General features: G+C 38.6%; 1 protein-coding gene across 1 annotated transcript in view; it reads right to left on the bottom strand.

Moving 5' to 3' along the window:
• Nucleotides 1–26,959, bottom strand: part of LOC124798820 (putative inorganic phosphate cotransporter) — a 220,710-nt gene that overhangs the window by 12,897 nt on the left and 180,854 nt on the right. Inside the window, exons 7-9 of the mRNA XM_047262353.1 lie at nt 24,552–24,684; nt 18,163–18,407; nt 2,634–2,760 (exon numbers count right to left, since the gene is read on the bottom strand). Coding sequence (XP_047118309.1) covers nt 2,634–2,760; nt 18,163–18,407; nt 24,552–24,684 — 505 coding nt within the window. The remainder of the gene's footprint in view (nt 1–2,633; nt 2,761–18,162; nt 18,408–24,551; nt 24,685–26,959) is intronic.

The raw sequence follows: 26,959 nt of genomic DNA on the forward strand, positions 1-26,959 counted from the left end.
ACAACATCTGGTTCTTTCAGTTTATCCAGGTCCCATCTCCTTAAATTCTCACCTTTTTGCAATTTCTTCAGTTTTAATCCACAGTTCATAATCAATAGATGGGGGTCAGAGTCCACATCTGCCCCTGGAAATGTCTTACTATTTAAAACCTGGTTCCTAAATCTCCTTCTTACCATTATATAATCTATCTGATACCTTCTAGTATCTCCAGGATTCTTCCATGTATACACCCTTCTTTTATGATTCTTGAACCAAGTGTTAGCTATGATTAAGTTATGCTCTGTGCAAAATTCTACCAGATGATTCCTCTTTCATTTCTTACGCCCAATCCATATTCACCTACTATGTTTTCTTCTCTCCCTTTTCCTACTCTCGAATTCAAATCACCCATGACTATTAAATTTTCGTCTCCCTTCACTACCTGTATAATTTCTTTGATCTCATCATTCATTTCATCAATTTCTTCATTATTTGCAGAGCTAGTTGGCATATAAACTTGTACTACTGTAGTAGGCGTGGGCTTCGTGTCTCTCTTGGCCACAATAATGTGTTCACTATGCTGTTTGTAGTACCGTACATGCACTCCTATTTTTTTACTCATTATTAAACCTACTCCTGCATTACTTCTATTTGATTTTGTATTTATAACTCTGTATTTACCTGACCAAAAGTCTTGTTCCTCCTGCCACCGAACTTCACTAATTCCCACTGTATCTAACTTTAACCTGTCCATTTCCATTTTTAAATTTTCAAACCTACCTGCCCAATTAAGGACTCTGACATTCCACGCTCCGATCCGTAGTTTTCTTTCTCCTGATAACGACATCGTCTTGAGTAGTCCCTGCCCGGAGATCCAAATGGGGGAGATCCGAATGGGGACTATTTTACCCCCGGAATATTTTACCCAAGAGGACGCCATCATCATTTATCCATACAGTAAAGCTGCATGCCCTCGGGAAAAATTACAGCTGTAGTTTCCCCTTGCTTTCAGCCCTTCGCAGCTCCAGCACAGCAAGGCTGTTTTGGTTAGTGTTACAAGGCCAGATCAGTCAATCATCCAGACTGTTGCACCTGCAACTACTGAAAAGGCTGCTGCCCCTCTTCAGGAACCGCATGTTTGTCTGGCATCTCAACAGGTACTCCTCAGTTGTGGTTGCACCTACGGTATGGCCATCTGTATCACTGAGGCATGCAAGCCTCCCCACCAATGGTAAGGTCCATGGTTCATGGGGGGGACATTCAACTAATGATGGCAATAAACATTTTTCCAGTTTAGATTCCATGTATCAACTATGTTGGACAAAATATGGGTGATCAATGATCATCACTATTTATGAAATATCGATACTGTCCGTTCTCACTTTCTTAAATATTGGTGAGGGTCATAACAGTATACAGAAGCAGAAAATCTGAGAATACCTTGATAAAAGACTTGTTATGTGTGTTTTAATTAATTAATATATACAGATGATTGTATGAACACTGGCAGACTTATTCACAAAGAGGTGCTTGTTTTTCCATTGTGGTTTGAGACTAAGCAGGGTACACAGGAAGGCATCCGAAAGAATAAACACCACTTTGACCCAGCAACCACTAATGAGCAAGTTGCACTACATCAGTAGTGAGTGGTTAGGTAGGGAATTTGGGCTGATGGGAGGTGTTCTAGGGTAGCAGTGCATCTGTCTAATAACCAGGAGACTTGGGTTTGAATCCCCATCTGGCTCAAATTTAAATCAATGCCTGCTTGCAGCCAGTGTCCACAACTCCTTTTCTGTGTAACATTAGTGTTAAAGGCAAAACGTAAATGTTCATTCAGTGCCTAAAATATCTCCTCAATGAACAGCCACTTGAAGTTTTCTCAGTATCTCAGAATATGCTCCAGAAACTAGAACCATTATTGAACTATAGTTTGAAAAAGATCTGTGTGGCTGTACAGAAAAGAGAACAATGTGGTTCAGTATTGTCTGCAAGAACAATTATGGAGAAGCACGAGTAAAAAGGAAAATATGTCACATTCGGTTTCTTAGATATTGATGAGGATCATGACAGTATACAGAAGCAGAAAATTTGAGAATATCTTGAGAAAAGACTTGTTATGTGTGTTTCAATTAATTAATATATACAGATGATTGTATGAACACTGGCAGACTTATTCACAAATAGGTGCTTGTTTTTCAGTTGTGGTTTGAGACTAAGCAGGGTGCACAGGAAGGAATTTTCATAATTTTATTCATCACTGTATCACAATTTTAGGCTCATGCCTTTGCAGATGATGATTTAATGTGGGATGAAAATGACACTAAAGTAAAACAGCAATTGAATGACTGGATTCTGTATTCAAGCCATTAGACTAAAAACCTCCTTTATGTGGTGAGTAGCAATCTATTGGTTTCATAATATTGATGTTATTCCATCCTGGACTTTCCACTGTTTCATTCAGCTGTAAGAAATTACTGATAAAATGAAGTCAGTTGTGACACCTGTTGTTCAGAGAAAAAGTGTTCTTAAATGTGTTTCTACACTGAAGCTGAAAACGTTCATAAAACAAGCAAATATCCTTTCATGACATGTTAACACTGTACTTTATAATATCAAAATTAATACAAATATAAATGCAGAAATTATTTTCCTACCTTTACTTTTCTTTGGCTCATTCCAAGGCTGCACTACTGCACTTCCAAAGATAACAAAAATTGTGTTTCCAAAAAGATATATACCCGAAGCAATATAGAAAACTATTTGCCACTTTTCTCTGGTGCTCTGTATGAAACAAAAATAAAATAAATTAATAATCATCAGATAGACAGGAGTTTAAAGTCTACATATAACTACATTGATTTATTCATTCAGTCATCTTGTTTTGTAGATCCTACAACGAAGAGAATCTTCAAAGCTGTAGAATTTGCTGACTCCAACACAAGGATCAAAATGAAAAATAATGTGAAAAATATCAAAGTACACATTAACAATGCAACTGCATAATAATTTATATTATCATTTTCTTTTTCGTACACATCAAACACTTAGCTGTGAAAACATTATTTAGTTTATCAAAAGCAAACCAGGAAAGTCTTACTCATTTCATTTACAATCCATTCAACTGTCTTCAACTGCCCTAAATACACAAATTCATCAAGTGGTTTACTAGTTCACTGTTAATTTGTCCAGTTTTCTTTCAATAAAAAAATCGAAAGCTCTCTCAACATGAAGATTGGGCTGAACACTATAATAATAACAATAATAATAATATATTCATTTTTGATCATTTAGTACAATAATATGGATAAATCACTTCTAGATAATTATACAATGGAACAACTGTATTGTGTAATACATTCTCACATGCATTTTTGTAATACATAATTTAGAAGCAGTTCTGTGTGTTAATTATTTGCAAAGAATGATGAAACTTTTGTGTTCTCGTTACTCCACATCTCTCTCTCTCTCTCTCTCTCTCTCTCTCACTCTCTCAAGTGATTCCACTTGAAGCATTTGCAGTTTTGCAACTGATTTCAGAAGTGTGTTTTAGCTAACAGTGATTACATTGAAGGCCAGGAAAGGTATTTTGTTTGTAACTCTTTTTTTCTTTATTTTCTGCAACCATTCACTGAACTTCTCAGTTGCACCTTGTATGTATAAGAAACAGTAATGGTGCCAGCACTGACCCTGAGGCACCCCTTCCATCCCTCCCTCCCTCCCTCCCTCCTTCCCTCCCTCCCTCCCTCCCGTCCCTCCACCACAACCAACCAATTTAACCACACCTCAATCAGATGCCACCTCACAGTCATTCACATCACTGTGGAGAATGGTCTTTTGCCACCTGTTCTTAAAGTATCAGAGGAACCAGTTCTAAACTGCTCCTCTTGTTCCACAATGGTTCAATTTCTGCAGTATAGTTTGTGATCAACACAGTTAAAAGCCTTAGTTAAATCAAATAAGCTGCCTATCCCCTAACAACATTTTGTTTAATCCATCCAGTGCCCCACAGAGAAAACAGAATGTACCATTTTTAGGTGTTAAACCACTCCCAAAACTAAATTGTACATTTGACAGCAAATTGTGTGAACTGAAAGGATCAATTATTCTTACATGTGAAGCCTTTTCAATTGCTTTTGCAAACACTGATAGCATAGAAAAAGGTCTAAAATCATCTACATTATCCATTCCGCCGTTTTTAAAAAGCACTTTCACTACAGGACACTTTAATCGTTCAGGAAACTGCCATTCTTAAATGAAAAATTACAGATGTGTCTAAGTAAAAGGGTTAAAATATGCATCACAGTGCTTTAGCCCCCTGCTAGGTACCCTATCATATCCAAAAGGGTCCTTAGTTTCCAGTGAGTTGATTACTGACTCAGTCTTTCCAATGCAAGTACCTCAGAGGAGTACTTCAGGTAGCGGTTTCTATGCCATTTTTTATGAGAAATATAAGATTCCCTGTATAAATTAAGTCTTTATTTAATTCACAGAAATTAAGTATTAATGTAATTCCCTTGCTACATTCAGAAAGTGATTGTTAAATACTGTATACTTATTTTGTCAGTAAGAAAACCATTTGTATTATGTACTGCCCTTCTGTCCTTGAGCTTGTTCAGTTGGCCAACACTTCTTTCACTAGTGACCATACTGTTTCAATTTTATCCTGAGAGTCAGCTATTCTATTTGCATACAACATGCATTTTCTTTCCTAATGACATACTTCTTACTGTGCTGTTTATAATGAGCTACTGCACCCCAATTATGGCTATTTCTAACATATTAATATGATTCCCCCTTTGTAACACATGATATCCTTTTCCCATTAGCTAGCCACCCAGGTTATCTGTTAATTTTAGTACCTTGTTTTAAATCATCTGCTGTAAAGCAGCTTTTCAAAGGGCATGAGAAACAAATCACCTATTTTATCAGCACTATAAACAACCTGACACACTTTTTATAATGTAGTTGAAAAAGTATCTGTTGCCACTGAATTGACATTCTTAAATATGTATGTAATTATATTTAACATGTTTGTGTCCACAAATTCCTTTTAGGGTTAAAATTTGTACATCAGGTCTGAAAGGCCATTCATGCTTTTACTAACAGAATGGCCCTCTAGTACTGAAGACTGAATAAAAATATTATCTGTAGTTAAGCTACTGTTTCTCTGTACTCTGCTTGCAAAGAATACAGTCTACACCAGATGATATGAATTTAGACTTTCCAACATTCTTTTCCTTGTATAATCACTTTTCATCTACATCTAAGTGATTACTCTGATATTTACAATAAAGTGCCTGGCAGAAGGTTCAATGAACCACCTTGAAGCTGTCTCTCTACCATTCCACTTTCGAGAGGCACGCGGGAAAAATGAGCACTTAAATTTTTCTGTGTGAACCCCGATTTCTCTTATTTTATTGGATGATCATTTCTCCCAATGAGGGCGGGTGCCAACAGAATGTTTTCACAATTGGAGGAGAAAACTGGTGATTGAAATTTCATGAGAAGATCCCGTCGCAACGAAAAATGCCTTTGTTTTAATTATTGCCTCTCCAATTCACGAATCATGTCTGTGACACTATCTCCACTATTTTGCAATAATACAAAATGAGCTGCCATTCTTTGTACTTTTTCAAAGTCATCCGTCAGTCCCACCTGATGGGGATCCCACACCGCACAGCAATACTCCAGAATAGGGCGGACAAGTGTGGTGTAAGCAGTCTCTTTAGTAGATCTGTTGCACCTTCTAAGTGTCCTGCCAATGAATTGCAGTCTTTGGTTTGCTATACCCACAATATTATCTATGTGATCATGCCAATTTAGATTACTTGTCATTGTAATCACTAAGTATTTAGTTGAATTTACAGCCTTCAGATTTGTGCGACTTATTGCGTAATCGAAATTTAGCTGATTTCTTTTAGTACTCATGTGAATAACTTCACACTTTTCCTTATACAGGGCCAATTGCCACTTGTCGCACCACACAGATATCTTATCTAAATCATTTTGCAAGTCGTTTTGATCATCTGATGACTTTACAAGATGATAAATAACAGCATCATCTGCAGACAATCTAAGACGGCTACTTAGATTGTCTCCTATGTCATTAATATTGATCAGGAACTATAGAGGGCCTATAACACTTCCTTGGGGAATGCCAGATATTACTTCTGTTTTAATCGATGACTTTTCGTCTATTACTACGAACTGTGACCTTTCTGACAGGAAATCACGAATCCAGTCGCACAACTGAGGCAATACTCCATAGGCACGCACTTGCTTGTGAGGAACGGTGTAGATAACCTTCTGGAAATCTAAAAATATGGAATGAATTTGACATCCCCTATTGATAGCACTTATTACTTCATGAGAATAAAGAGCTAGTTGTGTTTCACAAGAACGATATTTTCTGAAACAGCGCTGACTATGTGTCAATAAATCATTTTCTTCGAGGTACTTCATAATGTTCAAATACGGTATATGTTCCAAAACCCTACTGCAAATCGACATTAGTGATATAGGCTTGTAATTCAGCAGACTACTCCTACTTCCCTTTTTGGGTACTGGTGTGACTTGAGCAATTTTCCAGTCTTTAGGAACAGATCTTTCTGTGAACGAGTGGTTGTATATAAGTGCTAAATATGGAGCTCTTTTATCAGCATACTCTGAGAGGAACCTGACTAGTATACAATCTGGACCAGAGGTCTTGTCTTTATTAAGTGATTTAAGCTGGTTTGTTACTCCGAGGATATCTACTTCTATGTTTCTCATCTTGGCAGTTGTTCTTCATTGAAATTCAGGAATATTTACTTCATCTTCTTTGGTGAAGGACTTTTGGAAAACCATGTTTAATAACTCTGCTTTAGTGGCACTGTCATCAGCGACTTCACCGTTGTTATCGCGCAGTGAAGGTATTGATTGCGGCTTGCCACTGGTGTGTTTTATGTATGACCAGAATCTCTTTGGGTTTTCTGCCAGATTTCATGACAGAATTTCTTTGTGGAAATTATTAAAAGCATCTCGCACTGAAGTATGTGCCATATTTCGAACTTCTGTAAAACTTTGCCAATCTTGGGAATTTTGTGTTCTTTTAAATTTGGCATGCTTTTTTTGTTGCTTCTGCAACAACGATCTGACCCATTTTGTGTAACATGGGGGATCAGTACCATCACTTATTAATTTATGTGGTATATATCTCTCAATTTTTGTCGATACTATCTCTTTGAAAACATTCCACAACTTTTCTACACTTACATGATCAGATCGGAAAGAGTGAAGACTGTCTCTTAAAAAGGCATTAAGAGCATTTTTATCAGCTTTTTTAAATAGATATACTTTGCGTTTCTTTTTGATGATTGTACGTGTTACAGTATTGAGCCTAGGAGCAACTGCCTGGTGGTCGCTAATCCCTGTATTTGCCACAATACTCACTATTTGGCCAGGATTTTTTGTTGCTAGAAGGTCAAGTATGCTTTCACAACCATTTACACTTTGAGTGGGCTCATGAACTAATTGTTCAAAATAATTTTCTGAGAAAGCATTCAGTACAATTTTGGATGACGTTTTATGCCTGCCGCTGGCTTTAAATGTATAATTTTTCCAGCATATCGAGGGTAGATTAAAATCACCACCGACTATAATTATATGAGTGGGGTACTTATTTGAAATGAGACTCAAATTTTCTTTGAACCGTTCAGCAATCATATCTTCTGAGTCGGGGGGTCCAATTAATAGTTTAGTCCGATTGTTAGGTATAACCTCTACCCAACTATTACACACAAACTATCTACTTCAATTCCGCTACAAGGCAAGCTACCTCTGACAGAAATAAATACTTGATCCTTTCTGAACACTATTAGATCATTCTGAACAATGTTAGATTGTTTGAAAAAATTTTAGCTGAACTTATTTCTGGTACCTACAACTATTTGAGCTTCAGTGCTTTCTATTAGGGCTTGGAGCTCTGGTTCTTTCCCAACACAGCTATGACAATTTACAACTACAATACTAATCATTTCTACAACTACCTTACTGTGTTTTACCTGCCCACTTTTAGACAGACATCCTTTCTGTGGTTCCCTGAGACCCTCTAACCTAAAAAACCACCCATTCCCTTCCATACAGCCCCCACTACCCATGTAGCTGCCTCCTGTGTGTAGTGGACTCCTGACCTATTAAGCGGAACCTGGAAATCCACCACCCGATGGCTAAGTCAAGGAATCTGCAGCCTACATGGTCACAGAACTGCCTGAGTCCCTGATTCAGACCCCCCACTCGGCTCTGCACCAAAGGTCCACAGTCGGTTCTATCAACAATGATGCAGATGGTGAGCTCTGCCTTAATCTCAGAAGCAAGACTGGTAGTCTTTACCATTTCTGCTAGCTGCCCGAAACCAGTCAGAATCTGCTCCAATCCAAAGCGACACACGTGACTGGTACCGACATGATCCACCACCTGCAGTTGGCTGCACCCTGTACTCTTCATGGCATTCGGAAGCACCCTTTCCACATCTGGAATGACTCCTCCCAGAATGCACATGGAGTGCACACCAGCTTCCTTCCCCTCCTTGCAGCCATGTTCCTAAGACGCCCCATTATGCGCCTAACATTGGAGCTCCCAACTACCAGCAAACCTACCCTCTGTGAATGCCCAGACCTTGCGGGCTGAGGAGCTTCCTCTGGAACAGGGTGGATGACTGCATCCGGTTCAGAGACATCGTCAGCCACAGATAACGCCAAAAACCTGTTTGTGAAACGAACCAGGGAGGCCCTACGATCGGGCCCTCAAAAAGTTTTTTGCTGCCTGCCAAACTTTGGAATGATCTCCCACTCAACCACGGGTGAGGGGTCAACTTCAGTGCAGGCAGGATCCAGCGCGACCACAGCAGTGGACCAATCGGATGACACGTGGGACTTGCTCGATGTCCCTCGCATCCCCACGTTCGATCCCCCACAGTGACGCCCTTGGCAGCAGCCTCAGGCTGTGTGATAGAAGCCAAAGCAGCCTGGAGCTGTGAGCGAAGGGTCGCCAACTCAGCTCACATCTGTACATAGCAATCACAGTTCCTATCCAACTTTTAAAGTTAATATTAAATTCACCACAGACAACTAATTAACTAATTTTTGGTACTCTATATTAAGTGAAGATATTTTTTTCCTAGGGGGAGCAGGTATCACTCATTAACCTGTAATGACTCAATCACTTATTGCCTTGGCAAACTTTTTGTTTAGCATGGCAGAGCTCTGCTACAGTGCTGTCTTTGGCCAGCATTTCAAACTCAACAATTGCCATGTGTATTGAGATATCAGCAATAAATTGTCCCTACTTGCTACCTACATTATTCCACACAAGCATTCTTACCTGGACCCTTCGCCACATTCATGATCCTCTGAAGAATGTCAACACCAACTACAGATTGCTTAGTGTACTTCATCTCATCATCTATGTTCTGACAATGGAACCAATTACAGTTTAGGTGAACACCGAGTGCAAGGCAGTTCCATAGTGTTTCATTTAGTGCTTCAGATCAGTAGGAACGATCTACATTTTCTGTTAAATGTGTACTGCACTGTACTGTTGGTAGCAACAATGAATCTTGTGTACATGAACAATGGGTAGTGATTGATGACCTTCTGAATGATTTCAGCAATGAGTGTAACCAATTTTCCTACCAATGAGACACTAGTCATCAGACTGTTGGAGACAGAAACAGTGGTATGCCATCTGTGTTGATCATGCCAGCTGAAACGGGAACATTTCCACTGAACCCAATTGTGACATCATATGGAAACTGGCCAGCTGGGCCATGCAACAACATACTAGTGGGATTTTCTTCTGCAGTGCATCTGCATCAGGGTAGTTCATTGTTCTCCAACCTCCTGTGCCTCCATATCCACATAATGTAACAGAAGCCTTCTGACTCAGTGAGGGGCCTGACAAGGTCTAGGTGCACATGCTGGAACTGGTCTTGGGTGTCAAACTGCAAGCATTTTGGTCTGTCTTAAGAGTGTTGGTAGGCTCTACAAGCTTGAGTCCAGTAATTACAATCACGTTGGACATTTGGCCATTTGAAATAGTCTGTGAAAAATTACAATTAGTGCGCGGACACCAAGATGTGACAGCCCATGCAGTCAGTTGAAAATAGCCTTCTGCATGATGAATGGGACATGGGTCTAAAGCAGTTCTGTGATATGTCACCCAAAACTTGCACAGATGAACCAAGAATAATATGTGATGAACATTTGATTTGCAATTCAGTTATGATGTTGCATAGGACATCAAGTAATTGCATGGCCAGTAGTTGTGTCTCGGCCAGTTAACTGTAATGCTACCAGCCATGTCATCGTAAGACAGTATGGGGAAGGCTGTCCAACAAAGGGTCTCTACCAAGACAATTAACTTGCAGCTACAAACCCCTCCCCTCCCCCCTCCACATCAATAATCCAAATATGATTATGTCACGGTTATCAGCTGACTAAGCCTTTACCGTCATTGCCATATAGCCATAGGGGAGCACCTACCACTTAAGCATGAGAAAACAGAGTTTGACGCAACTCCAACTACAATGCTGCCTCCACAGAACAGCTCCACGACTCCCTCATTCCACTCCAATGTGGACCAAATACCACACTACGGCTGACCACACTGTCTCCCTCCTCTCCTTGTGCAATATCACCTGTATTAAGATATGAAAAGGACAAATATTCTTTTCAGCACTGCACTGAGAAATAGTCCAGCCACGCCCTGCACAAGCAACCAACCATAGAACAGGTGATATCACTCACTGGTGCGAAGATGATTTCAGTTGCAGCAACGTATAATTTAATGTTTTTCTAAGCTGTAGGTGAAAATTTTAATGAATATCTTGTCCATTACAGATAATAGGGAGAAAACTGTATCCTTTTTGGTCTTTTCTGTATCCTTTCATGTGAAGTAAAATAATTACAACATTGTGCCATTTTTTTTTTTTTTTTTTTTTTTTTTTTTTTTTTTTTTTTTTTTTTTTTTTACAAAGTTACTGTGTCATGCATCTTTACTGACGTAATGTGGTGACTACCCAACATAAGTTTATATTTTGCCTTCTTCATACACTTATTGTTTTCAGTTGTTTCTGTAAACATAAGTTCATAGTATCTTCCCATATCCTCTCAATGACTTTTTGAATACTCTGGTGTTATTCAGCATGTCCCTCTTACTGTTTGCCTTACCCTCTTGATTCCCTTTTAATATTTGCCTAATTCCATTTAAGGTCTTCTTTTCTTTTGTTTTCCTCATACCTGCAACTTCTTTGCTGTTTTCATGAATGCTTGGATAAATAAATCCCCTCAATCAATGACTGTCCAACCATTTTCTTGGACACTGAGCTTGTTGCTTGATTTTATAGTATAACTTGGTGTGTATTTGTGCAAATCCTTTATTATAAGAAGTGATTCAAAAGTCCCACATGTTAAGAAATGAAGCAAATGATCTTTGCAAGTAGTTAAAGGAAAGGAATGTATTGTGAAAATTTTTCACTGACTAGGAAGGCATGCAAGATCCTCTGTGACTGTAGTGATCCTCCTCAGAGAGTGAATATAGTAATAAGATTATGCAAAGATTCTGACTATTTATTTTGGTTTGGACACTCAACTGGCATGGACACATATAGTGATTAATAGTAATTTCATTAAATATGTGTACCACTGTTGGCCAGCATTACAGCTTGTATTAATTTAAAATCATTTACATGACAAAAATGGCATCCCATAAATATTATTTTGACTTAGTCTGAATATACTAATTAAAAAGAACAGAATATCTGAACTTCAAGCCATATAACATTTTTATATATCCAAAAATTACTGATCTGAAATATAACTGATTGGTCATTATCCTCCTGTTTGCATTATTCCTATTTCATAATGACTGATCTGAGTTTGTGCATGTTGAGTACTGCCATAGGATTTTTGGACATTGATTTCTTGATGTTTCCCAACAAATCTGCCAGATAGCTGTCAGATATAACAAAAGACTTGGAAAACGAGTTGAATAGAATGGACAGTGTCTGCAAAGGAGGATATAAGATGAACATCAACAAAAGCAAATTGAGGATAATGGAATATAGACAAATTAAATCAGGTGATGCTGAGGGAATTATATTAGGAAATGAGACACTCAGAGTAGTAGATGAGTTAGTTATCTGGGCAACAGAACAACTGACAATGACTGAAGTAGGGAGGGTATAAAATATTGAATGCAGATTGAAGTGTTAAGAAGACTTTTTTGAAAGTGTTTGTATAGGGTGTAACCCATATGGAAGTGAAACATGTACGAAAAAGTTTAAACAAGAAGAGAATAGAAGCTTTTAAAATATGGTGCTATGGAGGAATGCTGAAGATTAAGTTGGTAGATTGCATAACTAATGAGAAAATACTGAACAGAAAAAGAAATTAATTGTTGCACAACCTGACTAGATGAAGGGATTGGTTGATAAGACACATTCTGAGACGTCATGAGTTCACCAATTTAGTACTGGAGGGAAGTGCACAGGGGGGCAGGGGGTAAAAATTTTACAGGGAGACCAATAGATGAATACAATAAGCAGTTACAGTAGGGTGTAAGTTGCAGTAGTTATTTGGTAATGAAGAGGCTTGCACAGGATAGAGTAACATGGAAAGCTGCATCAAACCCGACTACAGATGGAAAACCTCAACAACAACAATAACAGCTAAAGAGTGGTGTAAGCAGATGGTATTCTAAGTTCATGTTATAGTCTGTTTAACCAGACTTTGTTTAATTATGTGTGAGGATAGAAAAAACTTGGCATGTCAAGCATTCAGAATCCATTGTGTTCCCTGAGTACACTCCTTCCAATATTCTTTCACCTTGACTAGAATAATGGCTTCCAACAGAACTGCACATTGGAGTAAGCATTCTGACAATTTTATATTCTCCTGCCATGACCCAAAGAGTTCCATGACACATGTGAACAGTGCCATACATTTGCAGACCTATGGTTACAGCAGGCCTGGATGCTTCTAAGCATCAGAGCCTGAAATCAGTATGATCAGTTTTCATAGTGATCAATTGCCAGCAGAACTTTGAAGTTTCCAGTCAGTTTTGTTGTTTGGCAGCTAGTTAGACAGTCAGTCTGTGTGACAGCTATAATGCATTTAGGCTTAGGCACCAGTCTTTTGTTTCACCACACTATGCGCAGTTTATATTTTGGATTAATTTCTTCCTATGTTTCATGGTTCATATTCATGTGGAACTTATCAGTAGGTTAACAAATAAAATTTATCTCTATGACTAATGGCCATTTACAAAACTGGATGTTTTGTTTTAATCTTGATATACAATAAAATTTGATGAAAGTATGCCAACCACACACATATCATCTACTCATAAATTAATTAATGGGGTAAGAGTTGTCAAGCATAAATAATTTCACTTTGTTTTTAAAACTTTAATTACCTGCCAGCAGCTTTGATTCACAAGGGAAATGATCAGTCATTTTTATTGCTGCATACTTTGTGGTCCTTTCTGCATGTGGTTAATTCATCTATAGTACGGACACATTTTGTTCCTAGTGTTTTGTTTATGAACAGCACTATTATTTTCAGATAATACCAGATTCATCACAAATACACATCATAAGACAGTAAAAATATTTTCAAGCTGCTGTATGTATGTTTATATTTTTAAATAGTTGCCTAAATGAAGTTTGAGGATTAAAACTAGATATTATCCTTACAACATGATTACGTGAAAGGAATACTTTGTGTGTGTGTGTGTGTGTGTGTGTGTGTGTGTGTGTGTGTGTGTGTGTGTGTGCACGCGCGCACACACACTATTGCCCCGTAAAACCATAAAATTACTCTATATTACATCAAGGAAGTATGCAATGTAAGATAGTTCTCTGATGTCTTCACCACCAAAATCAGCAATTACACATAGCTCAAATGTTGCTGATTTCCTTCACTTCTCTTCCTTTCCCTTCAAACCTTCTGCCTGAGAGCTTGCCTAATTATAATCTCCTTTTACGTGTGTGTTCTGTCACCACTTGGTGTGTAGTTTTTTTTATTTATCCAATTACATTTAACAGACTATTTTGTACTGTATAAAGTGTAAAATTGTAGTGAGACCAGTTCCCTTTATGTTTACATCAGCCTGTTAGTTGTCATTCTCATGCTCACATTCTGACTGGTGGACTTGTGGAATGAAAATGGTATGACTACATCTTGTTCTATGCACCAAGTGTAAATTCTGATACAATATGTTTTATGATACCCATTTTTAATTGTCATAAATTTTGTAAACATCTCTGATAAAAAATCATTATTTTGATGGATGTAAATGTCAGAGAGGTATATAAGCATGGAGAAATTTAATAATCGTAGACAAATGTGTTGTTATCTTTGTATTTAACAATCTATGGACTGTCAGCAGGTAAAGTAAGTTAGCTGCTGGGGATTAGTTTGCCGAGAGGAGTTATATATGGCTACATGTTGGGTGATTGTTGCCCATTGTGTCTAAATAACAATGCTCAAAAGTATCTTTCTATAATTGTGAACCACAAAAAAAAGTGTTACTTAAAATTAATGAAATGATTTCAAGACTATATCAACACAGTGAAAACTGAAATGTGTCCATTTCTTTTTTCAGAATTGATACAACAAGAACAAACCTATGAACTCCTGCAAATCCAAATATTCTATCAATGTTCCACAGGAAAGTGATAAAGAAGACCCCTAGATGTGAACCATGAGAAACAATGAAGAAGAATTTTACCAGCTAAGTACCAATTCTTTCGATCAGTCGGCATTTCTGAACTTTCCACCCTGTTTGCTCAGTGTACTGTTAAGGAGGATGAAATTCACGTCATGAAAAATCAGCAGAGACAGAATTTAATAATTACTTGAATCAGGAATTATAGGTTTTGGGGTCAGAGTGGGCATATTTATGGATACTGGTGATGAGCAGAAACAGAGACCAGCACCTTCAAAAACAACCAGCACACCAGAAAACATCAAGAAAATAAGGTTGGCAATTTTGAATTCCCCCAAGTGATTTGCTTTCAAACATGCAGCTGCTTTTTCAATTTCTGATTACACATTGAGACAAATTCTTCATGAAGACCTGAAATTCATCCAAACAAACTGGCAGTGGTTCACACACTCAATCCACACTATTTTGTTTCACAAAAATGCATATAAACTCTTGATCAAAAGCCTGCCTCATAATGTCCTCATGCTCTTCAGTGATGAGGCACATTTCCTTTGTCTGGATGTGCGAATAAACAAAACATGGGATACCAGAATAGCATGAAATCTGCAAAAACTTCATGAAGTCCCCACATTAAGAATGTGAGTTTGGAGTGTGTTATTGAAAATTGACATTACTGGCCCATGCTTTTTTGAAGAGAATGAGAGGGCACTTACAGTCACTTCTGAGCATTATGTCCAGATGACTGAGGAGTTTTTTCTCCCTAAACTTGAAGAAATGGATGTGGCTGATGTCTGGTTCCAACAAGATGGCACCACATCTCACACAGCATGAATACCAATGACACTCTTGCGTGAAAACTCTTTGAGGGGTGCTCTTCAGTGGCCAGCACACTCACCAGACTTAGCCCCCTCTGATTTGTTTCTTTTGGGGTTATCTTAACTCCCTGGGGTATACCAATCATCCACTGACTCTGTGTGAGCTGTAGAACAATATTCATGCTATTATTGTCAACACAGAGACATTATGGACAAACTGGACCTAAACTTCTGATTTTTATGCTCCAAGTGCATTGGGCACAATGGAGGCCACTTTCTGATATCATTTTCAAAGCCTAATGAAATAAAACTTTAAATGTGACTCTTGATAAACAAAAAGAGAATTCAATTGATATCTCCAAAATTTCCTCTTTTATGATTTTTAAAAATAAGGAAGCTCCCACACCACACCCTGTACTTTTGAATATTTCATTTATTGATCTTCTTATTGTTCCAGCTCTGTTGAGAGTGATGATTATTTTTTGCATCATCAACAAAGAACATTTTTCCTGTATCAGTATGGGATGTCATTTATGTATAAAGGGTTAAGATTAACAAAACTAACAAACTCCAGGGAGGCCAAAATGTCCTGTGAACATGTGACCAGAATTGCATCATTGCCATTGTAGAGGGTACCAACAAATGGAAGTTCCTCTGACCACATGTAGTGTGTTCCTTGCGTGCTGCAGACTGTGATTTATACAGTGTGCTTTAAGCAGCAGAATGGTCAGGTGTTCATGTCCAAGAACAAGCTGAGATGGTGTTTGCACATGGCCAAGCAGATGGAAACAATCAAGAGGAAGCACGGCTATTCCAAAACAAGTACCCTCATAGACACCAACCACATCACACAACATTTCAAGCCCACTTTAGTTGTTTGTGTGATCATGGGTCCTTTCAGTATTATGAAAAGGATAGTTGCTACTCATCATATAGCAGAGGTGCTGAGTGACAGAAAGGCACAACAAAAAGCCTGTCAGAAAATTACCTTTCGGCCATCAAGGCCTTTATCAAAAATACACAGAACACACCCGCACCCACACACACATACACTTTTTACTTCTCTCCTTCCCACTACACCTTCCCCCCCCCCCCTCCCACCCCTCCCCCTGCACGTAGGACCAAATTGAGGGGCAAATCTCCAACGTCACAGAACGTGTCAGTACATGTAATTACAACATAATGTAATAAAAGACTAGAGAAAATGTTTATGAATCCGAAAAAAAATCAAGCCATAGGTTTGAGTAAATGCAATCAACAATACAACATAAGGATCAGCTTAATTTTTCAAGGAACTCAGAATAGAAGGAGTGACCCATGAGGAAACTCTTCAGATTCAATTTGAAAGCGCATGGATTACTACTAAGATTTTTGAATTCTTGTGGTAGCTGATTGAAAGTGGATGCAGCAGTATACTGCACACCTTTCTGCACAAGAGTTAAGGAAGTCTGATCCAAATGAAGGTTGGATTTCTGCCAAGAGGGAAAGCCGAAAGGAAGTGGGTTTTAAGGGAGAGGGTAAGGAGTCATTCCAATCCCGGGAGCTATGGTTTGGAAGTGGGTTATGTATTATTGAGTATATATAGGCAGGATAAAATTGTATTACGGTAAAAAGGGGAAGGTGAATACAAAGTGAGACTACTGCTAAAAACAGAAAGAGAAAATAAAGAGAAAATAAGACGACAGGAAAGATTTTGAAATGCAACAGCGACAATAACAAACGTAATTGTTGGGTTCAAATTCATGATATGGATATAATAGAGGGAATCATTCCATGTAGGAAAAATATATCTAAAAACAAAGATGATGTGACTTACCAAATGAAAGTGCTGGCAGGTCGACAGACACACAAACTAACACAAACATACACACAAAATTCAACTCTTTGCCTTTACATCTGTCTGCTTGTGTCTGTGTATGTGTGGATGGATATGTGTGTGTGTGTGTGCGAGTGTATACCTGTCCTTTTTTCCCCCTAAGGTAAGTCTTTCCGCTCCCGGGATTGGAATGACTCCTTACCCTCTCCCTTAAAACCCATATCCTTTTGTCTTTCCTTCTCCTTCCCTCTTTCCTGACGAGGCAACCATTGGTTGCGAAAGCTAGAATTTTGTGTGTATGTTTGTGTTTGTTTGTGTGTCTATCGACCTGCCAGCGCTTTTGTTTGGTATATATATATATAAAAAAAACAAAGATGATGTGACTTACCAAATGAAAGTGCTGGCAGGTCGACAGACACACAAACAAACACAAACATACACACAAAATTCAAGCTTTCGCAACAAACTGTTGCCTCATCTGGAAAGAGGGATGGAGAGGGAAAGACGAAAGGATGTGGGTTTTAAGGGAGAGGGTAAGGAGTCATTCCAATCCCAGGAGCGGAAAGACTTCTCTTAGGGGGAAAAAAGGACGGGTATACAATCGCACACACACACATATCCATCCAGACATATACAGACACAAGCAGACATATTTAAATCTTTAAATGTTTATACCACATCATTATTTAGATAATCATTACAAACAAGCAGCTTAACTTATTTCTGTAGGTTCACGGTAAAATCTGCAAACATTTGTAAGCTTTCAGTGTGTCCTTTATAACTAATTTCTACTCAAATTATCCAAAAACTTAGCCATATTGCTGCTGTAATAAATCAACTACTTACCTCAGTGCCAAGAATGACTCCAACCACAAGTGGGCCTACAATAGACATGATGTTTCCAAGCCCATTGGTTATTCCCATCAGAGTTCCAGCAAAATTAGGAGAAAGATCCACATGGTTTATTTGGAAGCCTACAAAAGTTCCAGCATTGAGACCAACAGCAATTGTGAGAAGTGCAACCACCAAGTCTGAGTTGTTCACAGGGGCTAATGCTACGCCAATAAGTGCTGCAGCAGGACCATAATGAGCTGTAAAAAAAGTGTTGTTTTCATTACACACTTTCTCCCTTTTGGTAGGACACAGTGTTACACCTTGAAACACTTTTTAGTCTTTTGCCTCTTTTGTAATAGAAGTGTAATATATTTAGTTATTCCATTCTGCATTCTGAAAAGATAGCATTCACTTTCTGTGTGCTGCAGTCTTTTTCTAAAATTACAGATATTGCTCCAGAAGAGTAAGATTCCTCCAAATGTGAAAGACAGTTCCAAGGTACAATATGGTCATGTACCAAGGAACAAATATTCTATTCAGATTTAAAAGTGCTGCAGCCAAGAAAAATCTTGTCATTAGAGTCTACAATAGTCTGTGTGTTACATTATTTCTCAATTATCCATGCCAGTAATATAAGACAAAATATTATCAAAAACCAGTCAGAACCTAAAATTTTGAAATAGGAATTATTGGCAACTAATGCAAATTTCCATTTTTGAGGCAGTAAAATTGTTAGGGCAGTAGAAAAACTCTGTTCATTTGCAAACATTATACTTAAAAAAAATTTAAAAAAATCAATTTCTAGGTGCTAGATAGTACATGACTGACAAAATACAACTTAAAAGTCCACACATTAAGTAGCTAGTTTTAAAATATATTGTAATTTACTTGCCATAAAACTCTGTAATGGGAGAATTATCAGTAACCTCAAAACAACATAAATATATTATACAGCATTTAAATATGTAGAACTCATAACATGGTATTTACTGACACTGCACAAAACACAACCTCGTATTTCACAATAACAGAAACAGCAGAAAATGCTGCAAACAGTTTATGACAGTCTACAATGCATGCTCCTTCATTTAATTCCAAACTCAACCACTAGATTGAAACACTGACTAGGAAATATTGTGTGTTCCAGGGTACACTATCCTCAAGGTACAACACGCTCCTCTACTGTATGAACAACTGGAACAAAAACAAGCTATACAAATATGTAATGCATATATGTAGCATTTACAGTATTACTTGAGAAACATTACTTGTGTGTCCCCATAATTTACTTATGAGCACTTCACTGTTAGAACTCCAGTACTTTCTTGATCAGCCTATGGAAAATGATAAAATGAATGAACTGTATTTGATTATACTTCTACAGTTTATGATCCATCCTGTTATTTTTACTTTACTATGCCAAAATGTTTTATTGAGAGAGAACTAATAGCTTGGTTTTGATGTTGCAGTTTGTTATTTAAGATTAAAATAGTCATCTTTTGTGTTCCGAAGTAAAATAATTTGGTATGTCTTTTAGGACTAAAAAAATAAATCAGTTAGTTTCAACAGCAGTTGTTGTTCAAAGTAAGAACAACTCATTCATTTATTCATAATGTTGAGTAAATCCCATAACAATGGATCACTAGCTTTCAAGCTTTGGATCTTTTTCTCATGGAAATTACACATATTCACATACACAACCAAACAGACACTGAAATGCGCACTACCAGAGCAACATTGATTACTGATTTTTGTTTATTGAGAATGATTATTTTGGGCAACAGATGTGTGGAGGGAGTAGGGAAGGATGCATGAGGTAAGGAAGGGGTAGTGGGCTTGTGCAAGATAAGAGTGGGACAGACAGATGACTCACTGGCTGCACAATAATAGAAAGAAATTCTGAAGGGGTAGGCATATAAGAAATAAAGGAAGATATCATGCATCCTTCCCTACACCCTCTCAAAATCTATTAGCTCAGAAAACTGTCCTCAGTAATTAAAAATCAATACTCAGTGTCGTGTGGGCATAGTAGTGTGTGTTTAGTTGTCCATGAGGTTTTGTGCCTGAATGTGTGTAATTTCTATTAGGAAAGAAGTAAACACTTGAAAGCTAGTGAACATTGTTTTCTGTTACATGTGTTTATGTGCCACATATCAATCTACTATGTACTGTTGTATCCAGAATTTACCTTTATTGCTATTAATCAACATACTGGTCATTATGATAAAAAATTACTGCTTTATGGGACAAGTTTCAGTAACTTTTGTTTCATTGTTCACTCATAACTTAAAAATTACAGATAAAAGAAATAAGTGAGAAGTCATTGTATTTAGAGATTTTATTGTTGACGTCATCCTTTATAGTACTGATAAATGTCAAGTTACTGATGTCCAGCTTTGGCTTGTTCCCCACAGTATTATTTTCAGCAACAATAGAAGTATATAGCATAACAGTGCAACACTTTTAGTGCTTGCCCTTGGTGATATTGCAGCATAGTAGAAGCAGATCTCCTGTTTGTATCAGCTGTAATACATATATCCTCTTGCAAAGAAAACTCTGTACAAATCACTGCTTGCACACAGACAGAAACTCCAGAGCTAAATTGTGTTGAGTGCTCTTCCAGCTATGAAGTATTGTGTTACAAGTTGATGCTTACAAAATATTTCTTCCAATCTACAAGAAAGATGGACTGATTGGAGTCTAGACAATTCAAAAGTTGATCTGGATTGGTTATACAAGCCCCCACCCCCACCCCACTCTCTCTCTCTCTCTCTCTCTCTCTCTCTCTCTCTCTCTCTCTCTCTACACACACACACACACACACACACACACACACACTCACACACACACACACACATGGCAAACCTGGCTAAGAAAGTCCAAAGGAGTAGTTCACAAATTCTAATTTATTCAGTACGCATAACCCAGTGAGATACCAAATTTTTTCTTCATTTCATACAAGAAATAGGTTCTGTCATATTCTGGGAAGTACCCCAGTATGGAGCTAATCAGTTCCTTGTTTGTCGAAAGTTTCTTCCTGCCAAGACCAACTTTTCAAGTTAAGTGTAGGGTTGAATAAAGCAAATAAGATAGCACTGATTTGAATTCTAGCTATTTTCACCATTGTGACTGTTCAATAAATGAATATTGGCTGGAGCACCGTTCTGGTGAAAAACCATTTTCTTGTGTGCCAGTCTTGGTGGCTTTCAGGGACAAACAATCCACAAATAAAGCAAAAGAGATGTCTTTCATGGGTATGATTTTCCCTGAGTAACCTCTGGGGATTACAATCTGGTACCAACATCAGTTACTTAAAAAAAAAAAGAGATCAGCAATTTCAGCATTCAGCACACTATGGGCTCTTTTTGGTACTTTTTCTGGAGAATGTATTGCATTCTATCACCTGGGGCGCCTGTAATATCAATTACTTTCTGCACATTCATTATCTTGGCATAAAACAATATTATGAAAAGGACAGTTGCTACTCACCACTCACCATATAGCGGAGATGCAGAGTCGCAGACAGGCATTAAAAAAAAAAAAAAAAAAAAGGTCACAAAATGAGCTTTTGACCAACAAGGTCTTTGTCAAAAATAGACACGCACACAAACACACACACACACACACACACACACACACACACATGCAACTCATGCACACATGCACACATGACCACAGTCACTGGCAGCTGAAGCCAGACTACAAGCAGCAGCACATGATGGGAGAGGCATCTGGGTGGAGGTGAGGAGGCGACTAGGCTAGGGTGGGGGAGGGATAGCAGGGTAGGGATGGGGGACAGTAAATTACTGCAAGTGGGAGTGTTCAGGGATTAGATGGAGAGAGGGTATGGCAGCCAGGTGCAGTCAGGAGGTTGGGCAGAGGGCAGGAGACAGAGGGGGGTAATGGAAAAGGAGAGAAGTAAAAAGACTGGGTGTGCTGGTGGAATAGAGGGCTATGTAGAACTGAAATGAAATGAGATGTTGTGTGGTGAGGGCCCCCAGCGGGTAGACCTGATTGCCTGAGGTGACGCCATATCGGCGACTTGTGTGTCCATGAGGATGAAATGATGATGATGATGAAGATGAAACAAACACCCAGTTCTTAAGCAGAGAAAATCTAGAACCTAGCTGGGAATTGGACCTGGGCCCCCCCGGCATGACAAGCCGGTGCACTGTCCACTCAGCTATGGCAGAGGACTATGTAGTACTGGAATGAGAACAGGGAAGGTTGAGGCCAGGAGGGTTCTGGGAACAGAGGATATATCCAGTTGTTTCTTGGCCACAGTTTGTTGATGGCTATCACACAGGTGGACAACTTGTTGGCTGTCATGCCCACGATGAATGCAGCACAGTGGTTGAAGCTTAGTTTGTAAATTACATGACTGATTTCTCACAAAGTCCTTTATTTGATGGGATAGGTGATGTATGTGACTGGACTGGAGTAGGTGGTGGTGGGAAGATGGGTCTTGATCTAGGTCTATTACAGGGATATGAGCCAGGAGGCAAGGGGTTGGGGGCAGGGGTTGTGTAGGGATGATCTAGGATATTGTGTAGGTTCAGTGGGCAGCAGAATACCACAGTGGGAGGGGTAGGGAGGATAGTGGCTAGGACATCTCTCATTTCAGGGCACAATGAAAGGTAGTTGAAACCCTGATGGAAAATGTAATTCAGTTGATCCAGTCCTGTGTGATACTGAGGCACGAGGGGAATTCTCCTCTCTGGCCAGACTGTGAGGCCTTGGAGGGTGACTGCAAAGATAAGGCATGGGAAATCTGTTTTTGTGCAAGGTTGGGAGGCTAATTACAGTCTATAAAGGCCTCAGTGAGATCCCTGGTATATTTCGAGAGGGACTGCTTGTGACTGCAGATGTGACGGCCACAGATGGCTAGGCTGTATGGAAGGGACTTCTTGGTATGGAATCAGTGGCACCTGTCAAAGTGGAGGTATTGCTGGTGGTCAGTGGGTTTGATATGATCAGAGGTACTGATGCAGCCATCTTTGAGGTGGAGGTCAACATCAAGGAAGGTGGCTTGTTGGGTTAAGTAGGACCCTGCGAAGCAAATAGAGGAGATGGTGCTGAGGTTCTGGAGGAATGTGGATAGGGTGTCCTCATCCTTGATCCAGATAATGAAGATGTCATCAGTGAATGTGAACCAGATGAGGGGTTTGGAACTCTGGGTATTTCGGAAGGATTCCTCTAGATGCCCCACAAATAGGTCGGCATAGGACGATGCCATGTGGATGCCCATAGCTGTACTCTGGATTTGAATGTAGATAATGCCCTCAAAGGAGAAGTAACCGTGGGTGAGGATACAGTTGGTCATGGCAATTAGGAAGGAGTTGGTTGGTGTGGAATCCATCGGGCACTGGGCATTGGGCATTCAGTAGTGACAAGACCATGGGCATTAGGGATGTTGGTGTAAAGGGAGGTGGCATCAATAGTGATCAGCAGGGCACAATGTGGTAAAGGAACAAACACTGTGGAGAGTTGGTGGAGGAAATGGTTGGTACTTTTTATATAGGAGAGTAGGACGTAGGTAATAGGCTGATGGTGTCAGTCTCCAAGAGCAGAGATTCTCACAGTGGGGGCACAGTAACCAGCCACAATGGGGCATCCTGGATGGTTGGGTTTATGGACTTTAGGAAGCATCTATAAGGTAGGCATGCAGTGAGTAGTAGGGGTGAGGAGAGAGATGGACTCGGGGGAAAGATCCTGTTATGGGCCCAAGGATTTGAGAAGAGTGTGAACATCCTGCTGAATTTATGGAACGGCGTCATTGTGGCATGGTTTGCAGGTGGATGAATCTGACAGCGGGCAGAGTCCTTCTGCCAGGTAATCATTGCAATTCAAAACAACAGTGATGGAGCCTTTGTCAGCAGGTAGGATTATAAGGTTGGATCAGTTTTTAGGTGGTGAGTTGTGATTCTTTCTGTGGGTGTAGGGTTAGTTTGCATGTTGTGACGGATTGGGGAATGACGCCGAGGCAAGGTTCAATGCTAAGAAATTCTAGAAAGTTAACAGGAGCTGATTTGGGGGGCAGTGGGGATGGATCACAGTTGGATGGAGTGAACTGAGATCTGCTGTCTATTTTCGACAGAGGCCTTGTTGGCTGAAAGCTCATTTTGTGACAGTCCTTTGTTGCCCTTATCTGTGACTCAGCATATCTGCTATATGGTGTGATGCATCTATCCTTTTCATAATACTGTTATATTCCATCCTGTATTTTCCATTGTTTGATCTTGTCATAAGAGTTACATACACACATCAAAAACAGTCAGCATTTTTTATATCCATTTTTAACAGTTTAGCTTCTCTTGTACCCACTGACAAGTCTTTCATTCGATAAAAGAAGCAACATTTTCATCTGATTAAGATTAAAAATAATTATACTGAAAAATTACCTATAGAATTGAAAAGTTTCCTGGATGCTGTCAGACTTATAATTTCTCTCCTCTGCAACCAGAATGAGACAGGGCTCATAACAAAACTCAACAGCCACATCACCAAGTATGGTAATGCAGAGAGCAATCCATTCTGAAACCCAGAACAATCTATTCTGTACAATGACAGTGTATCATAAACATGGCACAGATAATGCAGTTATATAACAATGAGATAATTCTAACAGCTTATGCAAACTGGACAATAATTATTCTAAAAAAAACACATACATGCAGATAATTTTAGAATACAAAGTTAAAATTAACCCATGGAAGAAAATACTGTCAGCTTGGAATGATGCCACCTAGAGCATCCGTTTGAGGAATGACAATAACAGTCAGCAATAAAAGTATGCTAACTGAAACTTCCTACAGTCAGAGGATCCTCCATGAAAACTTAAAAGAAAATGAAAGTACACACAAATTTTTGTATCTGCCTTATACACTATCTAACCGCATAACTGATAATCATAGATTGTTATTGTACTATGTGCACATTACAGGCTAAGAAGTGAGCATGAATAGCTATTGAATGAACAATACAGTGATGTCACGTTTGGATGATGACTGAAATTCACTGTGTTAAATTTCAATCTCTAGAATAGTTTATACAACTAGAAGTTTCAAACTGTTTAAGAGTTTTGTATATTCTGCTGCTGTGATAGTTGTAGAAAAGCAGATAGGACCAATTTCGTACTGCTGGAACAATTTCTATCAAATGATCTTTTCAGAATAAAGTAATTTTTCATTAATTACATAAAGCACTGAATCACTGAGAAAACTGATTTTCTCCTTTAATAAATTAATCACAGTGTTATAACACAATGAATCTTCAAGCTGCTCCCATTATGGTGTTAATGACATCTGAACTACCCTTTCTATTGTGAGGGTTGTAACTGTGACATGATGGCAAACATCACTAATTGAAATTTCACTTCTATGGAAACTATCATTGTGTGCTTCTCCTATGTTTTCCATTGTTTTCTTTGAGCATTCAAAACTCTTAAGTGTAGTGGTTTCCAAAATCTAAAGAAATACTCTGTGATCCACTATAAACATATATATCTGTATAGAAGTAACATCAAGGAACCGAAGTTGTACTCTGAAGAAATTTCCAAGTATATTTCTGTGTGGTATTGTCTGACTGACAGTTTTCCTGATGTAATTTTCATGTACAGTGGAACCTCGCTGAACAAGTACCTCCCATACTGCACAATTCACATAAAAAGCAAAACAAATTGTAAAAAAATTACTTGCTTAAGAGAGATGTTTCACATAACAAGTGATGACGATTTAGTGTGACGTCACCAACCATTACACATGTAGCAGGGGAAACATTCAACAATATGAACACCTTTCCTTGTCAGCAGTGGCATATGAACAATGTCTTTAGTATGTACTGCAGTCTGGGTTTAGCACTCTTTCTGCTACCATCTTAATGCAGCTTGTGATCACACATTTTTCTAAACTTGTATTCATACAGTGTTTTATGTGTGCAAATATTTGAGACAGTACCTGTGGAGCCTGTAGTCAAAGAGATTGTGTCTTTGGCTAAGAGCATGGAACTAGAAGTGGATAACAATGATATTGATGAACTTGTGGAAGATCACAGTCAAGAAATGACCACCGAAGAGCTTGTGAAGTTGCAGTGTATCTCACAGTAGGAAGTTGTGGAGAGGAGGAGGAGGAGGAGGAGGAGGAGGAGGAGGAGGAGGAGGAGGTAGGAACAGCAAAGCAGAAATCTTTTAGCACAGTAAGAGAAATGCTGAAAGCATGGGAATCAGTTGCATCGTACATTGAAAATCACCACCGCAATAAAGCAGTGGCTACGTGCGCTACAAATTTATTTGACGATAATGCTGTCTCACATTTTCGCCAAGTGCTGAATTATGAGCAGATACAAATGACTATAGATAGTTTCCTAGTAAAAAGAATTAGTTATAATAATAAAGTACATAATACTGTATGTATAATTTTCTTTGAATAAATGGCATGAATAAGATAAAACTTTTAGTGTTTTTTCTGCATGGAATGCATTATCATATTTTACATTAATTTATATGGGATAAATTGTTTCACTTAATGAGTGTTTTGCACTACAAGTAAGATTCTGTAACAAATTATGCCCATTACACAACGTTCCCCTGTACTTCCTTTACACTTACCCTTGAGATAAACAAGCCTGTAATCATTCTTACTGCCATTCTTATATACATTCAATGCAGTATTTCAGTTGACCTTAATGCAGACACCACAGGCTTGAGCTCCATTCGTTGCACTGCTCAAATGTTTTTTGGTGAATCTTTATCAAGGACAAACTGCAATTTGCCAGTATCCTATGAATATATAAAAGATGGCCATTAACTTTG

The sequence above is a fragment of the Schistocerca piceifrons genome, chromosome 1, assembly GCF_021461385.2.
Source record: "Schistocerca piceifrons isolate TAMUIC-IGC-003096 chromosome 1, iqSchPice1.1, whole genome shotgun sequence".
Taxonomy (NCBI): domain Eukaryota; kingdom Metazoa; phylum Arthropoda; class Insecta; order Orthoptera; family Acrididae; genus Schistocerca; species Schistocerca piceifrons.